This window comes from Ctenocephalides felis, unplaced genomic scaffold (genome assembly GCF_003426905.1).
Source record: "Ctenocephalides felis isolate EL2017-DRISC unplaced genomic scaffold, ASM342690v1 CF-g0.4_SCAFFOLD_03725, whole genome shotgun sequence".
Lineage (NCBI taxonomy): Eukaryota > Metazoa > Arthropoda > Insecta > Siphonaptera > Pulicidae > Ctenocephalides > Ctenocephalides felis.
The window spans coordinates 48,201-74,020 of NW_020539879.1; the positions used below are offsets into that span (position 1 = coordinate 48,201).

At 26.8% G+C, this 25,820-nt stretch overlaps 4 protein-coding genes across 4 annotated transcripts in view; 2 read left to right on the forward strand and 2 right to left on the reverse strand.

Moving 5' to 3' along the window:
* The first annotated feature begins 202 nt into the window (after window positions 1-202).
* Window positions 203-3,909, forward strand: LOC113391000 (IQ and ubiquitin-like domain-containing protein). The gene is made up of 2 exons (XM_026626986.1): window positions 203-397; window positions 2,080-3,909. The coding sequence occupies exons 1-2, from the start codon at window positions 203-205 to the stop codon at window positions 3,907-3,909; spliced, it is 2,025 nt and encodes a 674-aa protein (XP_026482771.1).
* A 1,567-nt stretch (window positions 3,910-5,476) lies between these two features.
* Window positions 5,477-10,906, reverse strand: LOC113391001 (ubiquitin thioesterase OTU1-like). Its single transcript, XM_026626987.1, has 3 exons — window positions 10,382-10,906; window positions 5,756-6,087; window positions 5,477-5,692 (listed from the first exon to the last, which is right to left on the reverse strand). Exons 1-3 carry the CDS (start codon window positions 10,725-10,727, stop codon window positions 5,477-5,479), a joined length of 894 nt encoding a protein of 297 aa, XP_026482772.1. The 5' UTR covers window positions 10,728-10,906.
* A 346-nt stretch (window positions 10,907-11,252) lies between these two features.
* LOC113391002 (zinc finger protein 236-like) lies at window positions 11,253-25,819 on the forward strand (the record flags this gene model as incomplete). Its single annotated transcript, XM_026626989.1, is given in 24 exon segments — window positions 11,253-11,363; window positions 11,640-11,773; window positions 11,841-11,962; window positions 12,541-12,663; window positions 12,996-13,119; window positions 13,361-13,489; window positions 13,600-13,764; window positions 14,107-14,205; window positions 14,806-14,931; window positions 15,462-15,528; window positions 15,921-16,129; window positions 16,337-16,471; window positions 18,677-18,907; window positions 19,470-19,609; window positions 19,851-19,999; window positions 21,261-21,330; window positions 21,444-21,678; window positions 21,916-22,399; window positions 22,516-22,574; window positions 22,810-23,145; window positions 23,259-23,309; window positions 23,369-23,436; window positions 24,154-24,392; window positions 25,745-25,819. Coding segments are annotated over 23 exon segments (3,399 nt in total). The 5' UTR covers window positions 11,253-11,353.
* Window positions 24,382-25,820, reverse strand: part of LOC113391004 (N-terminal kinase-like protein) — a 6,171-nt gene continuing 4,732 nt past the window's right edge. Inside the window, 1 exon segment of the mRNA XM_026626990.1 lies at window positions 24,382-24,408. Coding sequence (XP_026482775.1) covers window positions 24,382-24,408 — 27 coding nt within the window.

Sequence of the window (25,820 nt, forward strand, 5' to 3'; positions counted from 1 at the left end):
ATTATTCTTAAATACTATTCTTGATATTTATGAATTAAAATAAATAATGATGGAAAAAATTGAACACTTCATAAATTATTTTGTTACTGTATCAAACGTATTAATTAATTAATTATTATTTTTTATTTTTTGTGTGTGTTTAATACATAAGTTAATTTTTTATAGCAGTGAATCGATGAATGAATCAAGTTCACGCAACAATATGCACAGTGAAAACGAAAATGAATCAGAGGACAATCCGACGAATACGACAAAAGCTTTTGAATGTTATAAAGATGAAGATGGTATGCGAAAAGATGAAGAAGGTCACGATGATATGATAACGGTCAAATTCATAATCCCTCCAAAAAATAGAGTTTTTACTAATAGTTACCATGTTAATTTGCAAATAACAGAGGTAAATTGAGATTGAAATTAAAATTCTTTAAAATGTTTTTGATATTTTTAAAATCCATTACTTTAGTTAGAATATAGCTAAACAAAGGGTTTTAACCCTTCTTTGCATGATTTTTTCTGTTTTAATAAAAATAAATCAGGGTGATGTAATTAATGCTCTAGATTAAAGGAAAAATATTTAAAAAAATCCTAATGTAAATAGAAGTATGTATTATGTAAAAAACAATATGATGGAAATTTACATCATCATGCATTAACACATATCTAGCTCAGAACTATATAAAATATATTGTTTACTCAATCCTTTTTACTTTTTATAATAATTAAAAAAACACAATCATTATTTTTATTTAAGCACAAATTGATACCACATTTACTGAATTGACCCATTGTAAGCAGTCTCTTTTTACGTTCATCTCTTTCTTGAGCATTTTTTATAAACATTCCAAGAGTTTAAAATAGCTCGATCAAATAGATAAAAAAAATATGCAAATACCACTTTTTAGACCTCTTTGTTATATGATTTCTGCCCAAAAAGCTATCCATTAGAATGAGATCTACTTCTCTCATATGTTCATTGTTCGAACTTTGGCGACCAGTATGATCTTGTGCTAGGAATTTTGATTACTGACATGTAGAATAATATACCAAAGAACTTATACAAATCATAATCTGTTTCTTCAAAAAACAACACAAAAAAAACATTGACAAAAAAATCTTTGCCATACATTACAAGTGTAACTACTGCATAGTGATGTAAATTTCCATCGCATAGTTTTGAGAACTTTATTCACAGTGTTTTGATATAAATTGTACATAAAACAACAAAAACATGGAAACAAACCCTTTTCTCACTCATTTTCACTTTTACTGTATTTTTTATCTTCGTTTACTTCCTTATAACAAACTAAGAACTCGCTCCTTTTTTCCAGTCACAACAAACAGTGAAATGACAAGTTCTAGTCCTGGTAATTAACAGTGACGTTTGATATTTTTTTTAAAATTGCATTTTGTTGTACGCAATAGTCGCTTAAAATGTTGCCAGCAACAACAAATTTACAGTACAAGGGTTTTTAGTATTTTTTTGTTGACTAAATATTATGATTGAAATTTCCATCGCCATGCAAAGAAGGGTTAATATATTAAACAAACTAATTAATAAATTGCAAACTACATATATAATGCCATGTGCTCTGCCAAAGAGCTATTGATTGATTCAACTTCAAAATCTGGACATTTTAGTGCGAGGGGGGTTCTCTCCCATTTTACGATTTATTTTACTCATAAATTTGAAAAATGTTATCAGTTCAAAAATTAATATTTTTCCTAAGTTGAACTTCAAATCAAATACAAGAAGTAGGTTTGATATTTTGTTTATTACATAATCAAATGATAAATTTAATTTAAAATTAAGATCATTTATCGAATGCGGGTAGCCACGAGGCTAATAGCTGCATCTTCTGACTATGCCCTTGGACAACAGATAGACAAACATTAAAACCACATGGTTAACTGAAAATAAATTTATTATTCTTATTGATATCTCCAATAATTTAAATTTCAAATCTTTATTAGACATTAAATTTGATTAAATAGAAATTTTGAAATATAAAACGTCTATTTTGCATTCCGATCTCTTTTATTCCTGTCTATAAACTACAATGACTTTTTTTATCTTTTTAGGTTATCAACAGCTTAAGCAATATATTCAATATGCCACGAGATTCAATAGTAATAACACATGAAGGTGAAGAGGTGCCATTTGATGTTAAACTTCAGCATCTTAACATCGATGCTTTTGGAATACTAACATTGGGTCTCACAAATTCTAATAATGCTGAATTCAAAGTAGATGATTTGTATAAAGACATGGCAATAGCCGATATTATTACAGTACATTGCGAAGCAGACCATTGCGATCCATATGATTTGATAGTTGAAATAGAAGACAAGCGTATTATTAAACCATTTACTGGAGGTTATAAAAATAAAATAAATAATATAGAATATCATCATGCATTCACTCAAACTGGACCGCCAGCTTCAAAAATATCTCCATATCTGTTACAATCGAGAGATTGTCAGACAATAACTAGTATTGATGTAAATCAACAGACTTCTTGTACGAATTCAACGCAAATGCAAAGCGAGCATATTTGTATACCATCAGTAACAAACAAGATATTAACTCCAGGAAAATATAAATCGTATGAAGAATTAGAACGCAAGAAAAATAGTTGGAACAAAATTGCCTTGTTGCAAAAAAATATTAAAGCATATATATGGTTAAAATTGATAAATGAAACATCTGCAAAATACAGAGAGTTATCTTGTATTGATCAAAAGATGGATATGCAAATTAAAAATGATTTGCGTAAGGAACGCATGCATGATATTGTCGTACAGACATATCCACGTAATAAAAACGATTTATTAATGTTACAATCGGTTATTGCAAATTGGCACCAGCAAGAAACAGAATCAATTCAAAAGATGTACTCTGGGGCACCAAAGCATGCCGAGCTAAATATGCTGCTTGAAAAAGAAATAAAAATGCTGCAAGTTGTACAAGCGCGAAAGAAAGACTCCATAGAAGAAAATAACAAATTGAAGGACTATAAAATATTGACTTTATCACAAAAACCTGTTACTTGGACTGGTTATAAAGGACTAAAAATTGAAATGGACACTTTAAAAACTCAATATGCCCGACGTTTATCGATAATTTATAATAGCATTAGCAAAGAAGAACCAGTGGAATCGCGATTAGAAACTCTTATGTCCTTGCGTTCAACCCTAGAAGAAAATCCAACAAATATATCGATTGATATAATTGAATTAATTGATCGAGAAAGTGAATTGTTAATACGTCAAATTAATGCGAAAGATATTCAGATTTTGCGCAAGCGATTAAAACAATTATTGATGAAGTATATGAAAAGTACGAATACTTTTAAATGTTTAGAATCTGATTCGAATTGTTTGTCAACAAAAGATCATCATATATGTAAATACTGTTCTCGTATAAGACCAGCTAAAATGATATCATTGCATTCATGTACAAAGTATTTAAATGCATGCGCTTCGTGCATTTCCATGGTGCAAACCCAGCAAAAAAATTACGGTCCATTTGCTAAAATGTTGCAGGAAGTGCGATGCGAGGAGCAAAAAAACAACTCTTTGCGGTCCGTAATCTTCATTATGAATGTAGTGGATATGCAAAAGCTGGTTGATACAATTTGGCACGGTCAATCGGCGTTAAGCACTAAAACAGAAAAGCTTCAGGCTCCTAAATGGGACCGAAGGAGAAACTGGTCGCCGTGGAACTGCATTATATTGACAAGAGAAGAAACATGCGCACATATGAAAATAACAGATTTAGAAAAGGCTTACGACCATAGCTTCATCGCATATGTTAAACTTAAACATTTGCTGGCTAAAAACATGTTTAAACAACTCGCCGAAGTTGACGAAAATTTTAAAGAAGCGCAATGTCAAAACAACGTACATTAACCAGGAGTTTAATCGGTTTCAATATATTACATACGGTTTTTTTAGTAGAAATATTCTAATAAATTAAACAATCAATAATTCATTTATATTCCAATAATAAAAAAGACTCGATCAATATATACCTAATTTTGTGAATATTTATTATTATAATAATAAATATTTTAACTTAGATATAAGCTGTAAGTATTCTAGAAATCATATTAACTAAATCTAAACTAGTATGAACATTTCTCAAATAACTTATATAAATTATTGAAATCAATAAAACATCAAAAATGTTTTACATAATAATTTCACGCTTTAGTATTATTGATAATATATATATATATATATATATATATATATAATATATATATATACAGATACATCATTTTTTTCTATTTTCTATGTAATTTTTTCTATTTTCTATGTATTTTCTGTTTTCTATTTATTATATATATATATATATATATATATATATATATATATATTAGGTTGGGGAAAAAGAAATCCATTATTTTTACGTGAACTTCAAGACTTTGTTTAACATGTTTTGCATTGTCCGATTTAGGTCAAATATGCACCATTTTGTTCTATAATTTGTTGCCATTTTAATGGTAGCTTCATTATGCCTCTCTCATAAAAGTCTTGGTCCTTATTAGCGAAAAACTCCAGCAATTGATTTTCACACTCTTCCCTTGATGCCAATTTCTTATCACTAAAAAAGTTTTGCAATGCAAGAAAAAGATGGTAATCGCTTGGTGCGAGGTCCGGACTGTATGGTGGATGCATCAAAACTTCCCAACCAAGCTCCTGGAGTTTCCCAACCAAGCTCCTGGAGTGTCACTATAGAAGTGTGTGGCCTGGCGTTGTCCTGATGGAACACGACACCTCTTCTGTTGGCCAATTCTGGCCGTTTCTGGTCAATTGCTCGCTTCATACGGTCCAGTTGTTGACAATAGATGTCTGATGACGATGATTTCAGTGACTTTGTCGACAATTTCGACGACGGGCCTGCCTGTGCGAGGGGCATCCTTAACGTCAAAAATACCCGAACGGAATCGACGAAACCAAAATTGCGCGTAATTAGCTGAGAAGCACATTTTCAGCCGCCTGACTTGCATTTTCGCCCTTATCAAAGAAAAACTGTAAATTGTACCGAATTTTCTCTTTGTTGACTTCCATCTTTAACGCCGTGTAACTCAGAACTAAATGGACAAAACAAAAAACTGCAAACGAATTATTTTAGTGCGAACTGTTACCTTGACAACGAGCATAAATTTGAAATTGTTTGATCGATAATTTACGAGATATCGATCACTACAGCCATCTACCGAAAAATAATGGATTTCTTTTTCCGCAACCTATTATATATATATATATATATATATATATATATATAATGTATATGTGTATATATTAGTATATATAAATCAAGATATTATTTTTCCACCTCGACCAACCGCACTGTTGAACATTGATAACATGGAAAAACAACCATTTCATATCAACAATTTTATTTCTAGAAAAATACAATATTTGTAGCACTGTATATTAAATAAGACATTACACTAAATAAATAAACTCATTAAAAAATTTCTCCAAAACTGGTGTGTCCAGTTTCTTTAGCATGTGATTGTGCCTGAATTTGTCCTGTTAGAAGTGCGTCACACTGTAAACATTTTAAATTAAATTTATTCACATCAGTAAATTGTTTCGATATTTTTGCTTCTTCAGCTAGCTCTTGCGCTAATTGCAGAATCGACAAATCTTGTGCAGGGAATATGGTTTGAGGTAATGTGTCCTAAAATTACAATTAATAAATACCGAAAAATCAACACATATCTATGTCATACAGAAAACATGCCTCATTCAATTCCATGTACAAGGGATCGTAGTGTATCCCATCAAATATTAAAAATACGCGAGAATTGTATTTTTTGTCTTCGCCAAATCTGTTTATTATCGCATTTTGAGTATCAACTACCGCAATTTCGATTCCATAGAATTCACTCAATATGGACACTTCAATAGCGCCGCCCCAAGATTCGGGTCTCGAAATCCATTGACAGTATTCCTTATTTGGTTTACCTAACAGAGCTGTTGAGTATGTGTTGGGATCGGCAGAAACATGCTGCACAATAATTTGTCGCAGATAATTCCCAATACTTAGATCAATCTTTCCATTAACTACGTAACCTGTTAAAATAATTTAACAATTTATGCCCCGAATTCATCTAATGCATTTATTTTTTGGAGGGGGTTAATGGGTGCCGAAACACTATTGAAACACTTTCTAAAAATTAAATTTTGTTTTGCTTCAATAAGGAAAAAATTAAAAAACTGAAATTAAATAAATTTAAATTACACATATCTAGTGGACTCTATATACGTTGCCCAATGGAAACGTAATTCCAAATTCAATTTTTTAATTGATCATGTGGTTAGAGATGTTTATATGAGAAATTATTAAGAAAATCTATTCATCACTTTATAGCTTTCTTGTGTGCAAACTTAAAATAAACTTAATCTCTCTCACACACGCATATATATATATATATATATATATATATATATATATATATATATATATATATATATATAAGATATGATGAGAGTTTTGTCAACGTTGATACATGTTTGTAATATTTTTGCAGCCCAATCGTTGAATTAAAAAAAGATTAAATACCAAAATTATTTATTTCATTAAACGTTTCGACACTTGATGTGTGTCATCATTCAGTAATCTAAAAAACATAACATAAATACAAAGTTGATGATAAATATAAATATATAAAAAGGAAAAAATTATACATACCAAACCAGGAAAAACAACAGAAAAAAATAATTATGATGTAAAATTGATTGAACACTAAATTTGTGCAAAATAAAAAAATAAGAAACTAACAATTCTGTTTCTCTTTCCCCTTTCGTTTCTCACAACCCGCTCCCACTCCTTCATTACACGTGCGTGGCTACACTTGCGTTGTAACCTTGATCAGTGTCCATAATGCACCGCTATTAATAACATGAAATATAGGAGGGCAATGTGTGCTCCTTCAATTTCTCGTTTCTTAATATAATAGTATTTTATTATTTTACACAAATTTAATGTTCAATCAATTTTGCATCATAATTAATTTTTTCTGTTTCATTTCCTGGTGGTTTGGATTGTATAATTTTCTCCTTTTTATATATTTATATTTATCATCAACTTTGTATTTATGTTATATGTTTTTTAGATTACTGAATGATGACACACATCAAGTGTCAAAACGTTTAATGCAATAAAGAATTTTGTTATTTAATCTTTTTTTAATTCGACGATTGGGCTGCAAAATTATTACGAATATATAAGATATATATATATTATATATTAGATGGCAGAGTCTTGGATTTGTAAAGATTTTGTAGAGGTTCAAACAAAGAATCCAAAAAGTAATATAAAACAAAACAGTTTTTTTAAAAAAACATTTCTTTATTTATTTATTGTCGGCGTTTCGGAACTAGGTAGGTTCCATCTTCAGGACCATCAGTTTGCTACCAATAGTTCGTCTCATAACATCGAGAGAATAATACTATTTGTCTCACATAACAAACTCAAAAAAGACATAATTTAAAGAAATTTTGAATTACAAAATTTGCTTCTTCGTCTGAAAAGAATTTATAGAATTTGTTAAAAACTTTTTTAGTGAAAAGTGTTAGTGAAAAAACAATCATACATGTAGTAATTAATTCAGATTTTTTTTTCAGTAACTTTTTCTTAAAACTTTCTAAATTTTTTAACATTTTTAATATTTTGTTATATAATCGACTCATTTATTTTTATCATTTTCATTTTGATTATATTGTCATATTTCTGTACATCATTTTTTCCACAATTTTATTCATTTTATATATAAAAAATCCATCATCTTTTTTTCTTAAACATATTGTTTGCTTAAATCTTATCAAGATCATGTTTCTTGACAATTGTTCTGAAGATGGAACGTACCTAGTTTGTTTTGTTAATAGTAAATAAATAAAGAAATGTTTTTCATTTTGTTTTTTTTTTATTTTCATATCTCAGGCAGATGGTTGATAAACTATTCATATGTTTTTTGTTAGCTGCCCCTTTCACTTACATGCCAATTTGCAATCAATTAGTTATTTTCATACTAGACATATTTTTTATGGAAAAACAATGTTTGCTGGGTCAGCTAGTATATATATATATATATATATATATATATATATATAAATGAAATAAAATGCTAAATGAAATACACAACTTGTTTGTACGTGAGAGCAACTACACAATGCATTTTAACAACAATACAAAGAATTTAATAACAAACATTCATAATACCACATCTTTTCATATAGGCGTTTATGAATTTCCAATAAAAAAAAAACAATCACAAACAATTGCCTCATATGTGCATTGAAATGAACAAACACATTTCTTTTTTCGAATGCTAATGAGAATGAAGAAGTGTAAACTTGAAGTGATATAGCCAGCGACTCTCAAGGAAGCCAAATGAGCTTCATATTATGCATTAAAATTGTCTTTGCTATAAGACACAATTTTATAATATCACTAAAAATAAGAGTTTGATGAGAATACACAAATATATAAAAATAGTGTCCAATGACCATAAAAAAACAGGACATTTAAAAAGTTTCATGACAATAAGTATTTCCGTAATATGATTTTGATTTTTGGAAGTTAAAAATTGGATTCATGATATTTTATTCATAAATCTTATCAAAATGGTATGATAAAAATAAATGAGTATATAAATATCTCAGTATTGAGTATTGAAAAATATATAATAATAGAAAATTGAGCATTTTCATTATAAAAATTATTTTTTGTTACACTCAATTGATTTTCTAAATAAAAATTATAAGTATAATGATGCTAATAATTCATTTTCGAATTTCTCTTATAATTTAATATGCAGAATGCTAACTGCTAACTGATGCAGTGCTTCTTTTAAATACTATATCAATATTCAAATTAAATAATTAGTTTGATCAGGAATAATTAAGATATATAATAAATAGGTGAAAATCACATAAGAAAAGTTTTTTATTTATATTTTTTGACATAACTTAGATTTGAGTGTATCTTCAGAAGAATTTAGAGATGCGGTATTTACAAAATTTACGAAAATCAGCAAATCATGCCTTGTAACAATAGAACAATTTAAATGCTTGAACCTGATTTCAATACAATTTTCGTGACATTGGAGACTTCCTTATCTATAATTGTAACTAATAAAGATGCTTTGATTGAAGGTACATTTCCAGGTTTACAAGCCAATTATATAAATTATAGATAGCTATGTAAACAAGCTATTGTATAGACAAACATTAGATAGCATGTTATGAAATATACTTTTCAAGATATAATAGTCATTACCTGGCAATCTAATATCGTTCAAATCAATCGACCATATTGTCGAAGTCGCAGATTTTGTTTACTATTCTATTGAATTCTTAAAATTCACTGGATATATCTGGAAAGCCATCATATTACTTGCAATTAAAAATTGGTTGAATAATCATTTTGCTTCAGAACTTGAATGTATCAAAGTTATGCACTGGCATGCAATTATTTCTGAAAAAAATCAGGTGCAATATTATTGAACCTACCGTTTGAAATAGGATATTTGAAGAAAAAAATATTCTTCTCAAATGGTATCTCTTGATTCAATTATTCCATTCAAATATTTACCATTTTCAAATAACTTGTCACTCACAAAAAAGTATAATAAGTCAATGACAATCAATTGGTGAATTAAGTCAAGAATATCCAATATTGAAATGGATTGGCTACCTATCACATTTGTTCTTGTATATATATATAAGAGCAAATTTAAGTTTTTATCTATCACAAGTTAATTTGTAATATATGACATTCCTCATAAAAACAAATATAGTTATAACTGAATGGATAGTATATTTTTCATATAAAGACTTCCAACCACTTATAATCGATTAAAAAAAAATTGATCTAGTATTCCACAGAACAATATTTGTTGAGTCCACATGTTCGCATACAAAATACGTACAACTATTAAGGTAACAGACAATGCAAATCAACAACAGGCACAGATAAAACAGCAGACTGTATTATATGTAAGTCAATGTGTAACAATTGACACTGAATTAAAATATTAGATTAAAATCATAGGTCAGGATTTAATTATCACAGTAAAACTTAAAGAATTAAGTCTAAATAAAATATATAAACTATAAGCACAATTTGTGTCAGCCTGAAGCGATTTGCAATTTAAAATTGCCACACGCTATTAAATTAATCAAAATAATAGCAATCAATTAAAGCGAATTAGAAATCCAGCGAAGAATTGTTTTATCTCATTTTGGAAAATAAATTATAATAAACCATTATATATGTATTGAAAATTAATTAAAACTACATAATTAAAATTCATTAAAAATAAATTAAGTACATAACTGTGCTAAAAATAAAAGCAATACAAACCAATGCTAGTAAAAAGACAAGAATTATCAGCAGGCACCACTTTTTTCATCAGCACACCAGGAACAGATTTATATTGATCAATTGAACATTCACTAACACTCTCAATATTTTTTACAACAATAACAGTATCTCCTGAATTCAAATCACTCTCCTTTAAAGTCTTACTCTCATCAGATAAATCTAATGCTTTAGGCGGAAAACCCGATAAAATTTGCAAATTGTGTTTAGATATCGATGTACAACATGAAAGTTTCAGTAAAAGATCGCCCAGAGTCATGGAAGATTTGAGATCTCTTAAAATATGCTGTCCTTCTTTTGATTTGACTTTCAACACGTAATTAGACATCTTGACGTTTTTGCTAGTAACCAATAATTTTAAATTATATTAAAAATTTGAAGATAATGTTAACTGTTCAAATTCATATTCAAGTAGATATATACAAATCAATATCCTCTTGGGTAATCAATTAAAAGTTTAAATATATTTTCCTTTCATAATATAAGTTATCATAATAATCATTTTTATTACAGCAAATATAAAAAGTATCACTCTGAACAATATTCAAATAAATTAAAACTATTCAAATCGCTATATTAAAATATCTGTTAGCGAGAAATGCCATTCATTATTATTATATTATTATATTGTTTAGGATGCCATTATTTGTGACGTTAAGCAGGGAGCAAAATCCATAGATACGTAGATATAGATGGCATACTTCATAGATTAATAAGCATAAGCATACTTCACGTTCGCACTGTTGCCGGCTCGTTGCCGTTTTTAAGAATTAGTACCAACTTCAAGGCTAATGTTCCAATGTATATGTCTAGGTGTATATGTTCTAATGCCTAATGCATTCTAATGTCTTACAATTTACAATGTTTCTTGACATTTTCTTTTCAATTCTTAAAAGGATTCTAATGTATCCAATGTTTGTTTTAAAATAAATATCTGTTAGGGTTCATATTATTATGCCAAAAGGTATTCATATATTTATACATATAAATTTTATAGTGAAACATTTTAGTTGTTACAAGTTGACAGTTTTGAATTTTAACCATGGATATATATTTATATTTTTCTTAAATTTATAACTAGATTTGTTATTTCTGAATTTCGAATACTTTTTAATAATAACATATGACACATCACAAATCTCTGTTTGTTTCTGTTTCATATTATGAAATTGTAAAATATTATTTTAGCCTTTGTTTTTTTTGTAAAATAAATAATCAAAATAAAATATATACTTCACAGAAGACGAAAATGATATTTTGTATATCAATTTACCAATACAAATAGTTTCTGGCACAAATGGCAATGACATCGGTTATCATAACATATTGCTCAAAAAATTACCTGATGGTAATTATGTTGTTGAACCCAATCAGGTATTTGTAGATAAATGTATTTGAATTAATTATTTAAGCATTTCATAAACAAATTATTCATGGCTAGATAATTTTGCAAGATGAGGATAATTTGCAAAGGAATGAGAGTTATATGTTTAGTAGCGATGTGGAACACCCTCAAGCAAAAGATGTACCAAAAAATATTGGGCTCACTATTTCTAAAAACAGGTAAAATTATTTTAATAATGACATGCAAATTATGATGCAAAGTCTACATTAATTATGCCATGAAACATTCAATAAGTAGTGCTAATAATTTTTATAAAGCATTAATGAAACATAGCCTTTTGCAATTTAAAAAAAATCTATAAATTATTCAGTTTGTTTCTGCAGTTAATTTTAATAAGTGAAAAGCATCGAACTAAAGATGCTTACAAAAGAGAAAAAATATGAGTATATAAAATGCTATCATACTAACAGCAATGGCTGAAAATATTTCTGAGACTTAAATGAATTCTGCAAACCCCAAAAAATTATCTGTTTGATCTGTATTGTGTATTAATGCTTTGATGTTCTCAGTTTAAAAATGGTTTTAGCATGATTTTGTATATCATATCATTTACTTTAAATAATATTCTAACATAATATGCATTGTGCAAAGTAGGAAAAATGTATCTGATAATCTGTTAATAATGAATAAATAAGTAATACATTAGAGTACATTTGACAAACATATGCATATATATATATATATATATATATATATATATATATGTGTGTGTGTATATTTGTTTGTTCATTTTCAGTAATAAGACACAGAAAAGTTTTGAACAAGAAACATGCAATGAAATATGTCAAATTCCGAGTGAACTTAATGGATTTGTCTCAGAGGAAAATACTTTATTGCCGGAGAATCACAATACCTTTAAGTATGTGCATGCTTGTTTATATAAATATATAAAGAAAATTCTTTATTTTTATTTTAAACTATGCGAGGTGGTTGATTTCAATGTATTGACTATAATCTTCATAACTACTTTATTTAAGTAGTGCGTAATGTAACAACTTATTTTAGAAGAGTTATTACATTTATTACAATCAACTCAAATAATATATATAACCTTCTAATGAAATTCAATGGTTTGATGACCTAGTTCAGATAACATATATGTTAATACTTTTTTATATGGCTGATATTTCATCATGATTATTTTTTCTTCTATTAGTAATTAAATTACTAATAAAATTATATTTTCTTCAGAGTACATAAAGTAGTAGAAGAAACACCTTTAGAGAAAAAATATCAAAATAACAAACAAATTCTACAAAAAGGACCAGGAAGACCAAGAAAAGATGGCACTGTAAGACCGCGCATTGAACGATTGGCAAGTATTCACTTGAATCAAGAGTTAATAGGTCATAAAATCTTTGTAGGATCATTTGGAAGATACATTCAATTATTGCTTTTTTTTGTGTTAAATGATCAGTAAAATGTTAAGAAAATAATTAAATACATAATCGTAATAATGATTGCTAACAGAGAGCAAATTGAAATTATAATGCAATTTTAAGATTAAAGTGAAAACCTATGTTAAATAACTACTATGATTGTTTTTTTTTATCTAGGGTCCATTTCAGTGCTCCTTTTGTGATAAAGAATATGATCTATATGCAGAATTACGCAAGCATGAAAAACAGCATATAAAAGAAAAAACTTATCAATGTTCCAAGTGCAATGCCTCATTTAATTTAATGGTAAAATATATGTATTTGATATTTTTTATATCATGCATTGCTATAATTATAAGAGAATTTTAAATTAGTTTTTTTTATTCTATTTAAAATTTCAAATTTTTTATTATTAGTGTAACTACAGGCTGCATATGGCAACTCATGAGACAGAATTGCATTCCTGTCCAGAGTGTCAAAAGATATTCAGTAGACAAGCAAGCCTTCGAGCTCATCTCATGCTACACTGTGTAGATGACAATATACTTTGCGTTAACTGTGGTGTTTCTGTTGAAACTCAGGTTAGAGAATTTTTAAATATCAATTTAATTTGCAAATCATTAAAATAATTTATTATCATTAATAAAGATGTCTCACATCTAATTTTCTAATCAAAGTTTTATTCTAAGGTGTATCTTAATTTTGTTTCTATGCATTAAATAACAACATGAATTTGTCGCTTCCAAAGCTTCTTTTCAAACCATTATATTTTCTATACAAACCCCTCTATCCAAAATTTGCTCTAAAATTATCAAATATGAAGCATTTTTTGCCGAAGTCTAAAAATTGCATAAAATATTACATGCTAGACAGTAACATTATTTATCTTTAACTAATTTAATTTATAATCACATTTATTACAGGCTTTGCTTGAGCAACATAAAAAAGCATGTGTTGAAGAAAAATCTTATCCAGGAAAAGAAAATTTATTAAGTCTTAATTCAGAAAACACTGATGGTAAAGTAAGTATTTTTTATTTAATTTAGAAATAATACATTTTATAAAGAGTTCTTTATTTTATGTATTCAATTTGTTTTGTCATGTGCCCAATGATATTTTGTGGATCAGATTTAGCAATTTCGGAAATACGACAAAAAAGAGACATGTTAGCCATGACTTTAGTAGACCATCGGTTCAATGATAACAGAAATGCAGAAATTTAGTTGCAAAAAAAATGATTATTAGTCATATGTACAAATATTTGCTTTTTGAATAACCTAGGATTCTTAAACCTAATAAAAAAGTTCAAAGTGGCTATCAATATAATATATCTTATCTTGAATAAGAATTTGTCAATATATTAAGGAATGATCTAGTTTCATACAGATCTCTTTTTACATTTCTTTAAATTTGTTGACAATCAGTGATATGAAAAGATTTGAAATAACAGCAATAATAAACTTAATACTTCTATTTTCACATAAAGCACTATTTTTAAGGTAAAAATAAGTTATTTTATGTGTTTGTTCAAAATAGTATACTGTAGTTTACAAGATCTCCCTGCAATAAATATTAATTATTTTTTCATTGCTATTTATGTAAATCTTGTTATTTATTTTTAGAAGACCAATCATGGAAAACTAAAGCATGGGAAAAAATTAAATTGTAGCATTTGCAAAAAGTATTTTAAAAAACCAAGTCAATTAGAAAGGCACTTTCGGTGTCACACTGGTGAAAAACCATATAAGGTTAGTATTAATTGAAAATCATAAATGCATAAAATCTATGTTTTACATAGAATTGTACTATTTTAAGTAATATTATTAAAACAATGTGAAATGATAATTAAAAAGTCATAAGAAAATAAAATATTATTGTATCTGTTGTCAATTATATAATCAAAACATAATTAAGAATTGATAGGTTTATATCATCATGTAACTTTAACTGTAATATGCGAAACTTATTTATTTATTGTTTTTTAGTTTATTTTAAATATTTAAGGATAAACAATAAAACAAACGCTTAGTAAGATAATAAATTTAGACATTTAAAAATAGTTGCATATAATTGAAAATGGCAATGTTTGTTACTGTTAGTAACTAATAACAATTAGTTTAACTTAAATATCTGTGGAATTAATATTTTAATATTAAATTATAATATATAATTAAACATTACAATATTAATGGTAAGTATTCCTTACTACAATCAATGTTTCAATCATAGATAAGGTTTCAATATTTGTTCTAAGTTAAATATTTATTTGAAATTTCAGTGCCATATATGCAATAGAGGCTTTTCTCAAAAAGGATCATTGATTATACACAGAGTCAAACATACAGGTACTTTAAACAGATTGATAAATAAAATATTGATAAGCTCAAATAAAATTAGACTGGTTTAAAATACTACATGAAATTTGTTAAAAATCTTGTAAAATGTGATTTCATTTTCTTGCAAATATTAATTTGCATGTTTTTCTATACCTAGGGAATGCTATTAATGCCTTGAAATAATTTTGTTATGTAAACAATTTAATGTCGGTATGTAAACTGTTTAAACTGCATGATACATTGAATTTTACAAGAACAATAAATGATTTAATAGAATATACAGAATATAGTAATTCACAGAGATAATCTCTATCATTTAGTTATTACATAATTGAATTTCAAAAAAAAACTCATTGATTGCATTATCACTTTCAAATAATTAGTTATGTATAAATTTGCAGGTGCTAAACCGTATTCCTGTACTTCTTGTCCAGCAAAATTTGCTCAAAAAGGCAACCTTGTAGCGCATCGAAAACGCGTGCACCCAGTCAATATAGAAAGTGTTAAAATAGGTACTACAAAGAAAGTTTTCTCGTGTCAGAAATGTTCTTGTGTATTTAAAAGATTGGGAAGTTTGAATTCTCATATGAACAAACTACATTCACCTGCAGTAAGTAGATTTTAGAACTACTTGTTTAGTTAGTACAATATAAATGTTTTAATAAAGTTAACAATCTATTAAGGTTATAAAAATGATTCAGACTTGAAATTGAAATTATATTAATAAAATTCTAAAATTATTTTTTGAGTAGGTACAAAAAATTTGGGATATAATTCATAATACAATTCCATTTCACTAACTTAATTTACTTTTCAGAACATATCGACGACAGAAAATAGTCCAATGAATAACATTAAACTTGTTATGAATCAATTGTCAGAGCTGCAAAATATGACATCTAATATAGATGTTTTACAACAGGCAGTCAACAATAGTGGCCTCGAGAAAAAGGTAACAGTATATTTGAAAGTGTTTACGTTTTATAATATGATTTAATATGATAATCTTCAAAACTTAATTACTTTCAACACTTTACTAATTATTATAATACTTTCTTTATTAATTATTAGTTATTTTCTGTTAATTGTACATATTTATATTCGTCAGAGTCCTTGTACAAAAAGCAAATCAAATTCAATTGTTAGGAAGTACTAAATTGCACCTTTCGTAACTTACAAACATTTGGATCAAATATTACTTACCAAATTGTCTACACAACATATATATTTCAACACCATACTTTTTATACAAAATCACAGTAAAACACAATTATAATTTTTTGAATAAAAACGCCTATATATATATATATATATATATATATATATATATATACAATTATTATTTAGCATTTTAGATAATTGATATTTCTAATGGCACTTCGAAAATTTGGCGCACTTCAAGTTTTTATTCAAAAAATTAAAATTGTGTTTTACTGCGATTTTGTATAAAAAGTATGGTGTAGAAATATATTTGTTGTGTTGATGATTTGGTATATATATATTTGATATATATATATATATATATATATATATTATATATATATAGATATATATACATATACAATATGCACATTTACAATATATGCAAATCATTCCTCTTTTATTTCTTACACCCCGCATTCACTCACTCTACCGCACGTGCCGCGTAACCTTGATTATAATTGGAGGGCAATATGTGCTCCTTTAATTTCTCTTTTATTAATTATATTAGTTATAATATTCTTTTACACAAGTTTAGTGTTCAATAAATTTTATATAATTTTTTTGTGTTTTTCCTGGTTTGGTATGTATATAATTTGTAATAAAATTACTAAAATTATTACCAAATTTTTGGCACCCCAATGCGATCGCTCGCATCTCCCTCATTAGTGGAAATTTCCTTGCAACTAATACAAAACAAAATATTTAAAAATTATAATAAACAAATCTTTTATTTCCACTATGTAGACGATATATAATTTTAACAATTTTAATAAAAAAACAGTTTACTGCGGAATTAGAGACAATGAGTTCGATTAGCTTACTAGACATCAGACTAATACGTACAAATGACCATCGACTAATTACTAACTAGTACCAGAAACCAACCAGCTCCGGACTATACATAAATTACGACTTATACTACCATCTTAAAATGAAAATAGCAACAATAATAAATGTAACAGACCACGTCATACGACTACCTGATAAAAATTTCTGGAACACCAACATTGATCTGGTAATAAGCACACTAAAAAATAACTGTTATCCTACAAAGATTCCCCCACATTTTCAACAAACAAAACAACCTCATCGACCATAAAAATCATTTAGACTTGGAGTCATATACTGGTATCATTTGCCTACCTACATAAAAGATTTATGTTTTTTGTGGAAAAAACTGTTTCAATAATGTGGCATTTTGTTGGTATGTAATTGCGATACAACCCTTAGTTCAATTTTTACACAAATTAAATCTAAGTTTAATTCTGACCGCCTTAGGAACTTGGTATATCAGATTAATTTTTCTAATTGAGAACTTTTTCATATCGGAGAAACTAGCCAAAACCTGAGTAAGCGCCTTCATCAACATAAAAATAACTCAACAAATCCGAAGCAATTTAAGACGATGTTAACTGAGCATATTAAATTAAACCATAATATAGATTTTTTCAATCCTAAAATTTTACATTTGTTTTACCATTTGTGATGTTAAAAAATATATATTTTATCAATGTGCACATACTCATACCATGGATTAATAATGGTTTCATATGTTATATTAGGATACAAAATTGTAATTGTTTTATTATTATTATCATTATTATTGTTTTTCTATAAAATTTCTTACATATTATTTATTTAGTTTTAATTTTTATAGTTAAATTGATTACCACTGAATGAAGGCTAAGATGCTAGCCAAAACATATGGATTTTAAAGAATAAATTACTAAAATACTCTCATACTATTTTTATTGATATAATGCTCGACTTTTTAACTCAAACTAAACATATATATATCAACATCAAATTCAAGACTATTCAATATATATATATATATATATATATATATATATAATATATATATATAAGTTATATTGTATATGTGTATGTATGTAATATCTTTTCTGTTGTTTTTTTTTTGTTAATATTTTTTTGATTTGTTTTTGTAATCAAGTATTGTGCTCCGACCTTAACGTCGCCGAAAGAGGAGCCAGGAAACCATACTGTGAATAACATTACAGTATTTGACAATCTGCATGGTGATAAATTGCGTTGTTATGTTGTCAAGCAACGAAAGATTGGTGGCATCAAATGGCGGCAGTGTAACTACTGTACTAGAGAATTCAGAAAACCTTCTGATCTGATTAGGCACTTGAGGATACATACTAAGGAAAAACCATTTAAGGTTGTGGAAAATTTATATGTATATTTAATAAGTTTAGTACTTTGAACTATATTATTTATTGGATTTCATAATCATTTTTGCTTCATTTGGAGGAACATTTCATAAATTTATAAATTTAAACTGAAATATCATAATATTTACTATATTATATATTATAGTAACTATACTGATATTGTAGTTTTGTAAAATATTTGCTCAAAATCATCAAATATTTTTGTAAATTTCAGAAGACTCAAAGAATTGAAAATATTCTTTTAAAAAACAAAAATCTATCAAATATATGCAAAAAGATCACACATTGTAAACATTTCAACTATTCTAAAACTTCAAAAAAATAATCATAAAAGTAATGAAGATTTTCCATTACAACAATTTAACGTTAAAATTTTTGAAATAAAAAATGAATAAATAAATAAACAAGTTATTAAAAAAATGTTAAACTTTAAATGAATCATTATTGACAAATTAATTAAATTTCTATGAGCTTTATGAAACTATTGAGACTTCAGGATTTTATTGTGTATTTGTTGATATATTTTAAAATAATTATTTTGTTTTACAGTGCCCTCAGTGCTATCGTAGATTTACTGTAAAATCAACACTAACAGCCCACCTTAAGACCCATACTGGATTGAAGACTTTTGTGTGTCCTATATGCCAGAAACTTTTTTCATCATCATCAAGTTTAAAAGTACACACGAGGTAATTTTCAGTAATATATTTAACAAAACAAAAACATTTTCAACTAAGTTTTTATTAATGATATGCCAAATACCGATTCGATTCACATGATTTGAATATCTCTTATGTAATTGTGGCTCAAATTTCATAATGTTACAATGCCGATTCATCACAATCAATATTTTGTTTTACATATCCTAATCAACTAAAACATTACCTTTATTAAATTTTATTTACTCAATAAGCTTATAAACTCTGACAGGTTACATACTGGAACGAAGCCTTTTATATGTCGTGAATGCGACAGGTCATTTCGTACATCGAGCCAACTCCAAACACATTTCGCTACCAATTGCACGAGCGATAATAATCCGAAAATATGTGATCAGCAGATTGTTGAACAGACTTCAGGTAAACAGAGTGTCTGTTTTATCTACATAACTCTTGTTTACTCAACTCATGGATTGAATAAAATATTTTTTAGCCTGCATTCTTAAATCAATTTTAAGAATGTCGAGAACTGTTTGATAGATATTAGTTGAGAATCGTGCTGATTAGTTTTTGGTAAAGATCGGACGGGCCGTTTCTTTGAAATTAGCTGTTGAAATTTTTGTTTGACAAATTTTTGGAATTTAATATATGTTTCACATTATTACTGCATCAATTTTACTCTTTCTATATGTGTATTTTTATTGTAATTTTATATTTAAATCTATGTTCTAAAACAACGATTTTTTTTAAAAATATTAATTATTAGGAACAATATACAATTGCAACAAATACAAAATTACAAAAAATTGTGGATCGATACAAAGTCAACCCACAGCTTTCGCACATTTTTTGATTACTTCAATGATAATATACTTATCACTAAATAAGAAAAATGTGCTGAAAATATGAACGAGGACAATTGCACTAATCAAGATTTAAATCAGAATTTTAATTAGAACACACTAAAATATTGCGGTCCTACAACAAGTCCTTTAATTTTAGCGTTTTATCAAAGTTTAAAAAACAACTCTTTTTTGTCGTGAGACAAAATTAGTCCTTTCATCGACGTTTTCTCAAAATATGGATGAACTCATTTTAAAAATTTAAAAGCCATTTTTCCATAATTGATTAAAAAAAAAAATAGAGTACATGGTCTTAAAATTTTGATTTATCGGCCGCGCTTTTAGAAAATATTCCGTGTATGTATTAGGCATATGTGTTCCTTTTTCATTAATGTGTAATAAAAGAACTTCTTCAAAATTGAATAATCTGCAATAGTTTCTATTATTATGACGCTCTATGGCAACTTTAAATCTCTCATAAGTTAATATATTGATTTCATACTAATTGTAAGTTAATTATTTATACATGCCGGGAAGTGCATACAACTTGCCTTGAGGCAAAATGCCACTTACAACTAGTTATATTATTAATTACTTGCATATGAACATGAGAGAAATTTAATAATTTAATATCTTATTGGCTGATGAATAAGTTCATTTGTATAGTTCGCAATAATATATTCTACTTTGTATAATATCAATTGTTAATTATTGAATATTATTTTGCTCCAAACCTTATTTTGGGTTAGCAAGTTTATGATATTACCACAGTTTAATTTAAGATATTTATTGAAATTATTATCTCATAATTATATTTTAACATCTTAATATCTCAACAGAAATCGAAGAGGCTAAATTCAATGATAGCAGTTCCAGTGAACACTATTATATTTGTACAACTTGTGGCAGGTAATAATTAGCTGAATCGTAGATTTATTATCTAACTTGATCTCAATATTGTTAAAGTCGTAGATACATAAACAACAAATACACTCTAATTTCTGGATGTTTTTTTTTTATAGGAGCTTTCATGATGAAAACATTCTAAATGATCATCTGTTGACGCACACGTCATTAGATACTTTCAAATGTTTGGTTAGTAATTGTTCAATGTATTTCAATACTGCGTCTGCTTTAAAACATATGGAGAAACATAATGAGGTTAAATATTACATTTGTCCATCATGTCCAAAAACCTTCAAAACGAAAGTTAATTGCCGCGAACATACGGAGCTGCATAAGGAAAATGAAAATCTTGTAAGTATTTTATTTGTGGGTACTTCTACATTTCTACTTTTTCTGATATTTTATTAAGGTTTGCTTTTTTTTGCTATAGAACGTTCTGGTATTTTATACATTATTACTGCATCAATTTTACTCTTTCTATATGTATATTTTTATTGTAACTTTATATTTAAATCTATGTTTTAAAACGATTTTTTTTTAAATAATTGATTACTAAATGATTTTTATACGAACCTGTTTGTTTTGTAGGAACAATATACAATCGCAAGAAATACAAAATTACAGAAAAATTGTGAATCGATACAAAGTCAACCCACAGCTTTCACACATTTTTTGATTACTTCAAATGATAATATAATTACCACTAAACAAGAAAAATGTGTTGAAAATATGAAAGAGGACAATTGCACTAATGAAGATATAAAACAGAATTTTAATTCAGCTATATTAGACCATGTGTTGCCGATAAGCAATTGTATAATGCTGCCAAAAGATTTAAATATTATTACTAAAAGTGATCATTATTCTGGGGAAAGAGTTGTTATTGATAATACTTCTTCAGCAAACTTATTTCAAGTTTCTGGAATTTTGCAATCTACAGAAGGCACAAATATGCAAAATGTAGTATCAGTCAAAAGTGATCCTAATATTAGTTTAAATGATTATTCAAGTGAGGAGACTAGTATACCACTGTTCACATCCAACAATCAATCAACTTTGTTGGTCACCACAAGTAAGATTTAATATTTAGTATTAAGTTAAATTGGGTTTTTATTAACAAATCAATAAATTCAGTATTAGTAGTAATACCTTTTTGTTGTCCTAATTTCAATTATTGTGAATTTTTAGAATCTTTAAATGATCAACCTGTTAATGCACTGAGTAATATGAATGCTAATGCTCAAGAGGTAAATAGATTTTATGTTGTATTTATTTTGCCATTAAATCACCTAATTTTTAATCTTAAAATTTATTTGAAAGATGTCATCTATGTTGAATTAATTTAATTTCAATATAGATGTGTGCTCAATATTATTATTAATTTAAAAAAAAATATTTTATTACGTTATAATATTTTGTTTATTAAAATCATATTTTAACATTTTTCTTTATTTTTTTTTATTATAACGCTTGTTTTTCCAGAATGTGGCCTCATATTTAATCAGTAATTTACAATATTCAAACCAGAATTCTACCAACAACGATGAAGAAACTGAGCAAAATGCATCACTCTGCAAATACTTTAATGAAAATTCAGTTAAATCACCTGTTAATGTTATCACAAATAACATATTACTAAAAAACCTTATGGTAAATTTCCAAAATCAATTTGATATTTTATGTCTTGATGATCAAGGGAGTTCATTAGATATTTTGGGAGAAGAAAACTGCATTCAGGACGAACAAAATTATATTTCAGAACAACAAGATCAAATGATTATATCGCCAGCATCACCTTCATTCACACACTCCTGTGTTGTAAGTGAAAAATGTAATATTACTAAATATTTACATCTATATGATTTCTATAAATCTATAGAAAGAATTATTATAGAATGCATAAAACAGTTATCATTATTTTTAAATTTCAGGATGATGTTCAACCAGTTGATTTTAGTTGTGGCAACAGAGAATCTAGTGAGGTATTTATAATGATTTTATTGAAATAATTCTTTATTTATAATTTTCTAAAAATTTTTAGCAAGTGGAATGCCAAAATGATCAAATTGATGAATTTGGTGAAAATGTTCAATGTACCGGAAATGTTCTGTAAGTTACAAATTGCTTCAAAGCATTTTATTCTATTTTGGAAATTAATGAATTTTACATCAACTTGATTTTGTTGTTTGTTTTTAAATGTTGCAAAACAATATATATATTATATAATATATAATAATAATGATAATTCCATTTGTAAATGGAAGAGCATTCATGTTTTCATTTATTAAAAAAATAGATTTCTGGTTTTACCTTGCAACTTCTAATTTGTTTCTGTAATATGCTAGAGGCAGTTTTCACAAGGTGACAAAAATTCATGACATGAAATTTCAATTAAATGATATCATCTGAATTCAAATTGTATCAATAATAATCATAGGGCTAACTGAAATAGATTACAAATTTAAATCAACAAATTCGACATAATACAGGACTTATTGAAAAATTCCTAAATAATGCAATTGAAGCAAAAATACAGTTGAAGTTTTAGTGATAAATCAACCAGGATAATTTTTTTTCCTTAGATATTAACAACACTAAGTTTATTATTTCAAATATCTATAATTATTTTCAGTAATTTATAATTTATAAAAAAGCACTCAAAATTTCAATTTAATATTGTTTTCATTATATATTTACAAAGCTGAGAGAAGCTAAAAGTAATATAGTGTGAAATTTTAAGTATACATTGGAAAAAATTGGATGTATGATAATATTCTTATATAGTATTCAGACATGATTCAAATATATTTTTTATGTGGTTTGTAGACAAGAAACATCTGAAAATGACATGGGCAGAGGAAGAAACATGGAGCCTCAATTTGAAATGAAATATGTGCCTGATATTGAAGACAATTATAGCACAAACTCATTAAGAACATTTTCACACGAATGTCAATGAAAATCAATTAGATGAAACAGGTACAGATTCAGATAAATATATAAGATGCAAAACTAAAAATCTTAGTGCATCAGAGCAAGCATTTCTAGACTACATTAACAATCAGGTAATATTTTATATTTCTGATAATATTTGTATACAATAATATAATATAATATAATATTGCTGGAAACATTAAAAAATTCAAACTGATAAATTAGTACATTCTAAATTTTATTGAATAATATAATGTGTTATGCGTTTTAGAAGATTTTAATTTAATATGTTTTAAATGTGTTTAATTTGTCAATATTTCATAATTTATTCAAAATCGGGTGTTGATAGGAGTCATTTATTCAATGTAAATCACTTGCAATAAAATGAAAACTGCATAGATATTCTTAATGGTTGTACGTTTTTTAATTTTATTTTGGAAAACTAAACTTCGAAAAATATGTAAATGCTGATTTTATACAAATGTATATTCTCATCTCTCACTAAAAGTCAAAATAAATTTACATGATTCACTTCTTGAATGTTATTTCAGTTCCTTGCCATTTGAAGTCATTGAGAATTTGTACCTGTCACAAAACTATGTAAAGATACAGCTATAAATAATATTAGGAAAAGTTTGTATTTGTTTATGGTTGCAAATGTAAACGCTAATTTTTCTTTAGTGACATTTTAACAAATTACCATTTGATAGAACTCAATAATGATTATGGTTTATATTGCTATTCAGTTAGAAGAATATTAAATGATAATACCTTGCTATTATCTAATTTACCAATTTTACTGGTTTAATCAGTAGTTTTGAGTATAGGTTTTTAATCACTCACATTCTTGTTTACATCTTGTAGTAAAATACATACTAATCTTAGAGTATAATTTAACAGATTATATGAGAGTCCATAGTATTTTGAAAAAAGATGATTGGAAATAAGCAGAAATATGAATATATGAATATAAATTTTAATTTATCTTGTAATATGCTATTTATCATATGTTTTCCAACTACTTTCGACATAATTTAGCTATTCTTATTCACTCTTTTGATAATCAATCATATTTAATTTATTTAATTGGTATCAGTTTTGACTATTAAGTTAAGAGATTACAACTTGTATATTACATAGACTAACTAAACAAGCGTTTTGACAGTCTTAATAATACTGTTGTAATTTTTTTAAATTCGAGATTTAGTTTTTTTTTGCAAGATCTGGAATCATCACCATTAATTCATTAATTTTACATACTAATTTCCAGAAGTATTTTCGGTAATGTTACATGAAACCTAACTATTTTATTGCTAATAAAATTTTGAAATTATCTACCACCTATTCACAAATTTCAGCTCTCACAAAATTTTTATTTAATACTTTTAAAATGTGAAGCTCCAGAAATTTATAACTCAATGCCTTTTACTAATTTTTAGTGGATATTAACGCTAGTGTGACAATATATTAATTTCTTTTGCAGCACAAAGTAATGACTTTGAATAACACGGCACAGCATCCAAATAAATGTTCTTATTGTGTGAAATCATTTAAAAAAA

Excerpts from the sequence above, each read along its gene's own strand:
- LOC113391000 (XM_026626986.1), top strand. The coding sequence starts at position 203 with ATGCACAGTGAAAACGAAAATGAATCAGAGGACAATCCGACGAATACG. Across the intron at positions 398-2,079 it reads TTAATTTGCAAATAACAGAG|GTTATCAACAGCTTAAGCAA; the intron begins GTAAATTGAGAT and ends TTATCTTTTTAG.
- LOC113391001 (XM_026626987.1), bottom strand. The coding sequence starts at position 10,727 with ATGTCTAATTACGTGTTGAAAGTCAAATCAAAAGAAGGACAGCATATT. Across the intron at positions 6,088-10,381 it reads TTGTCTTTTTACTAGCATTG|GTTACGTAGTTAATGGAAAG; the intron begins GTTTGTATTGCT and ends TTATTTTAACAG. Across the intron at positions 5,693-5,755 it reads TGTACATGGAATTGAATGAG|GACACATTACCTCAAACCAT; the intron begins GCATGTTTTCTG and ends TTGTAATTTTAG.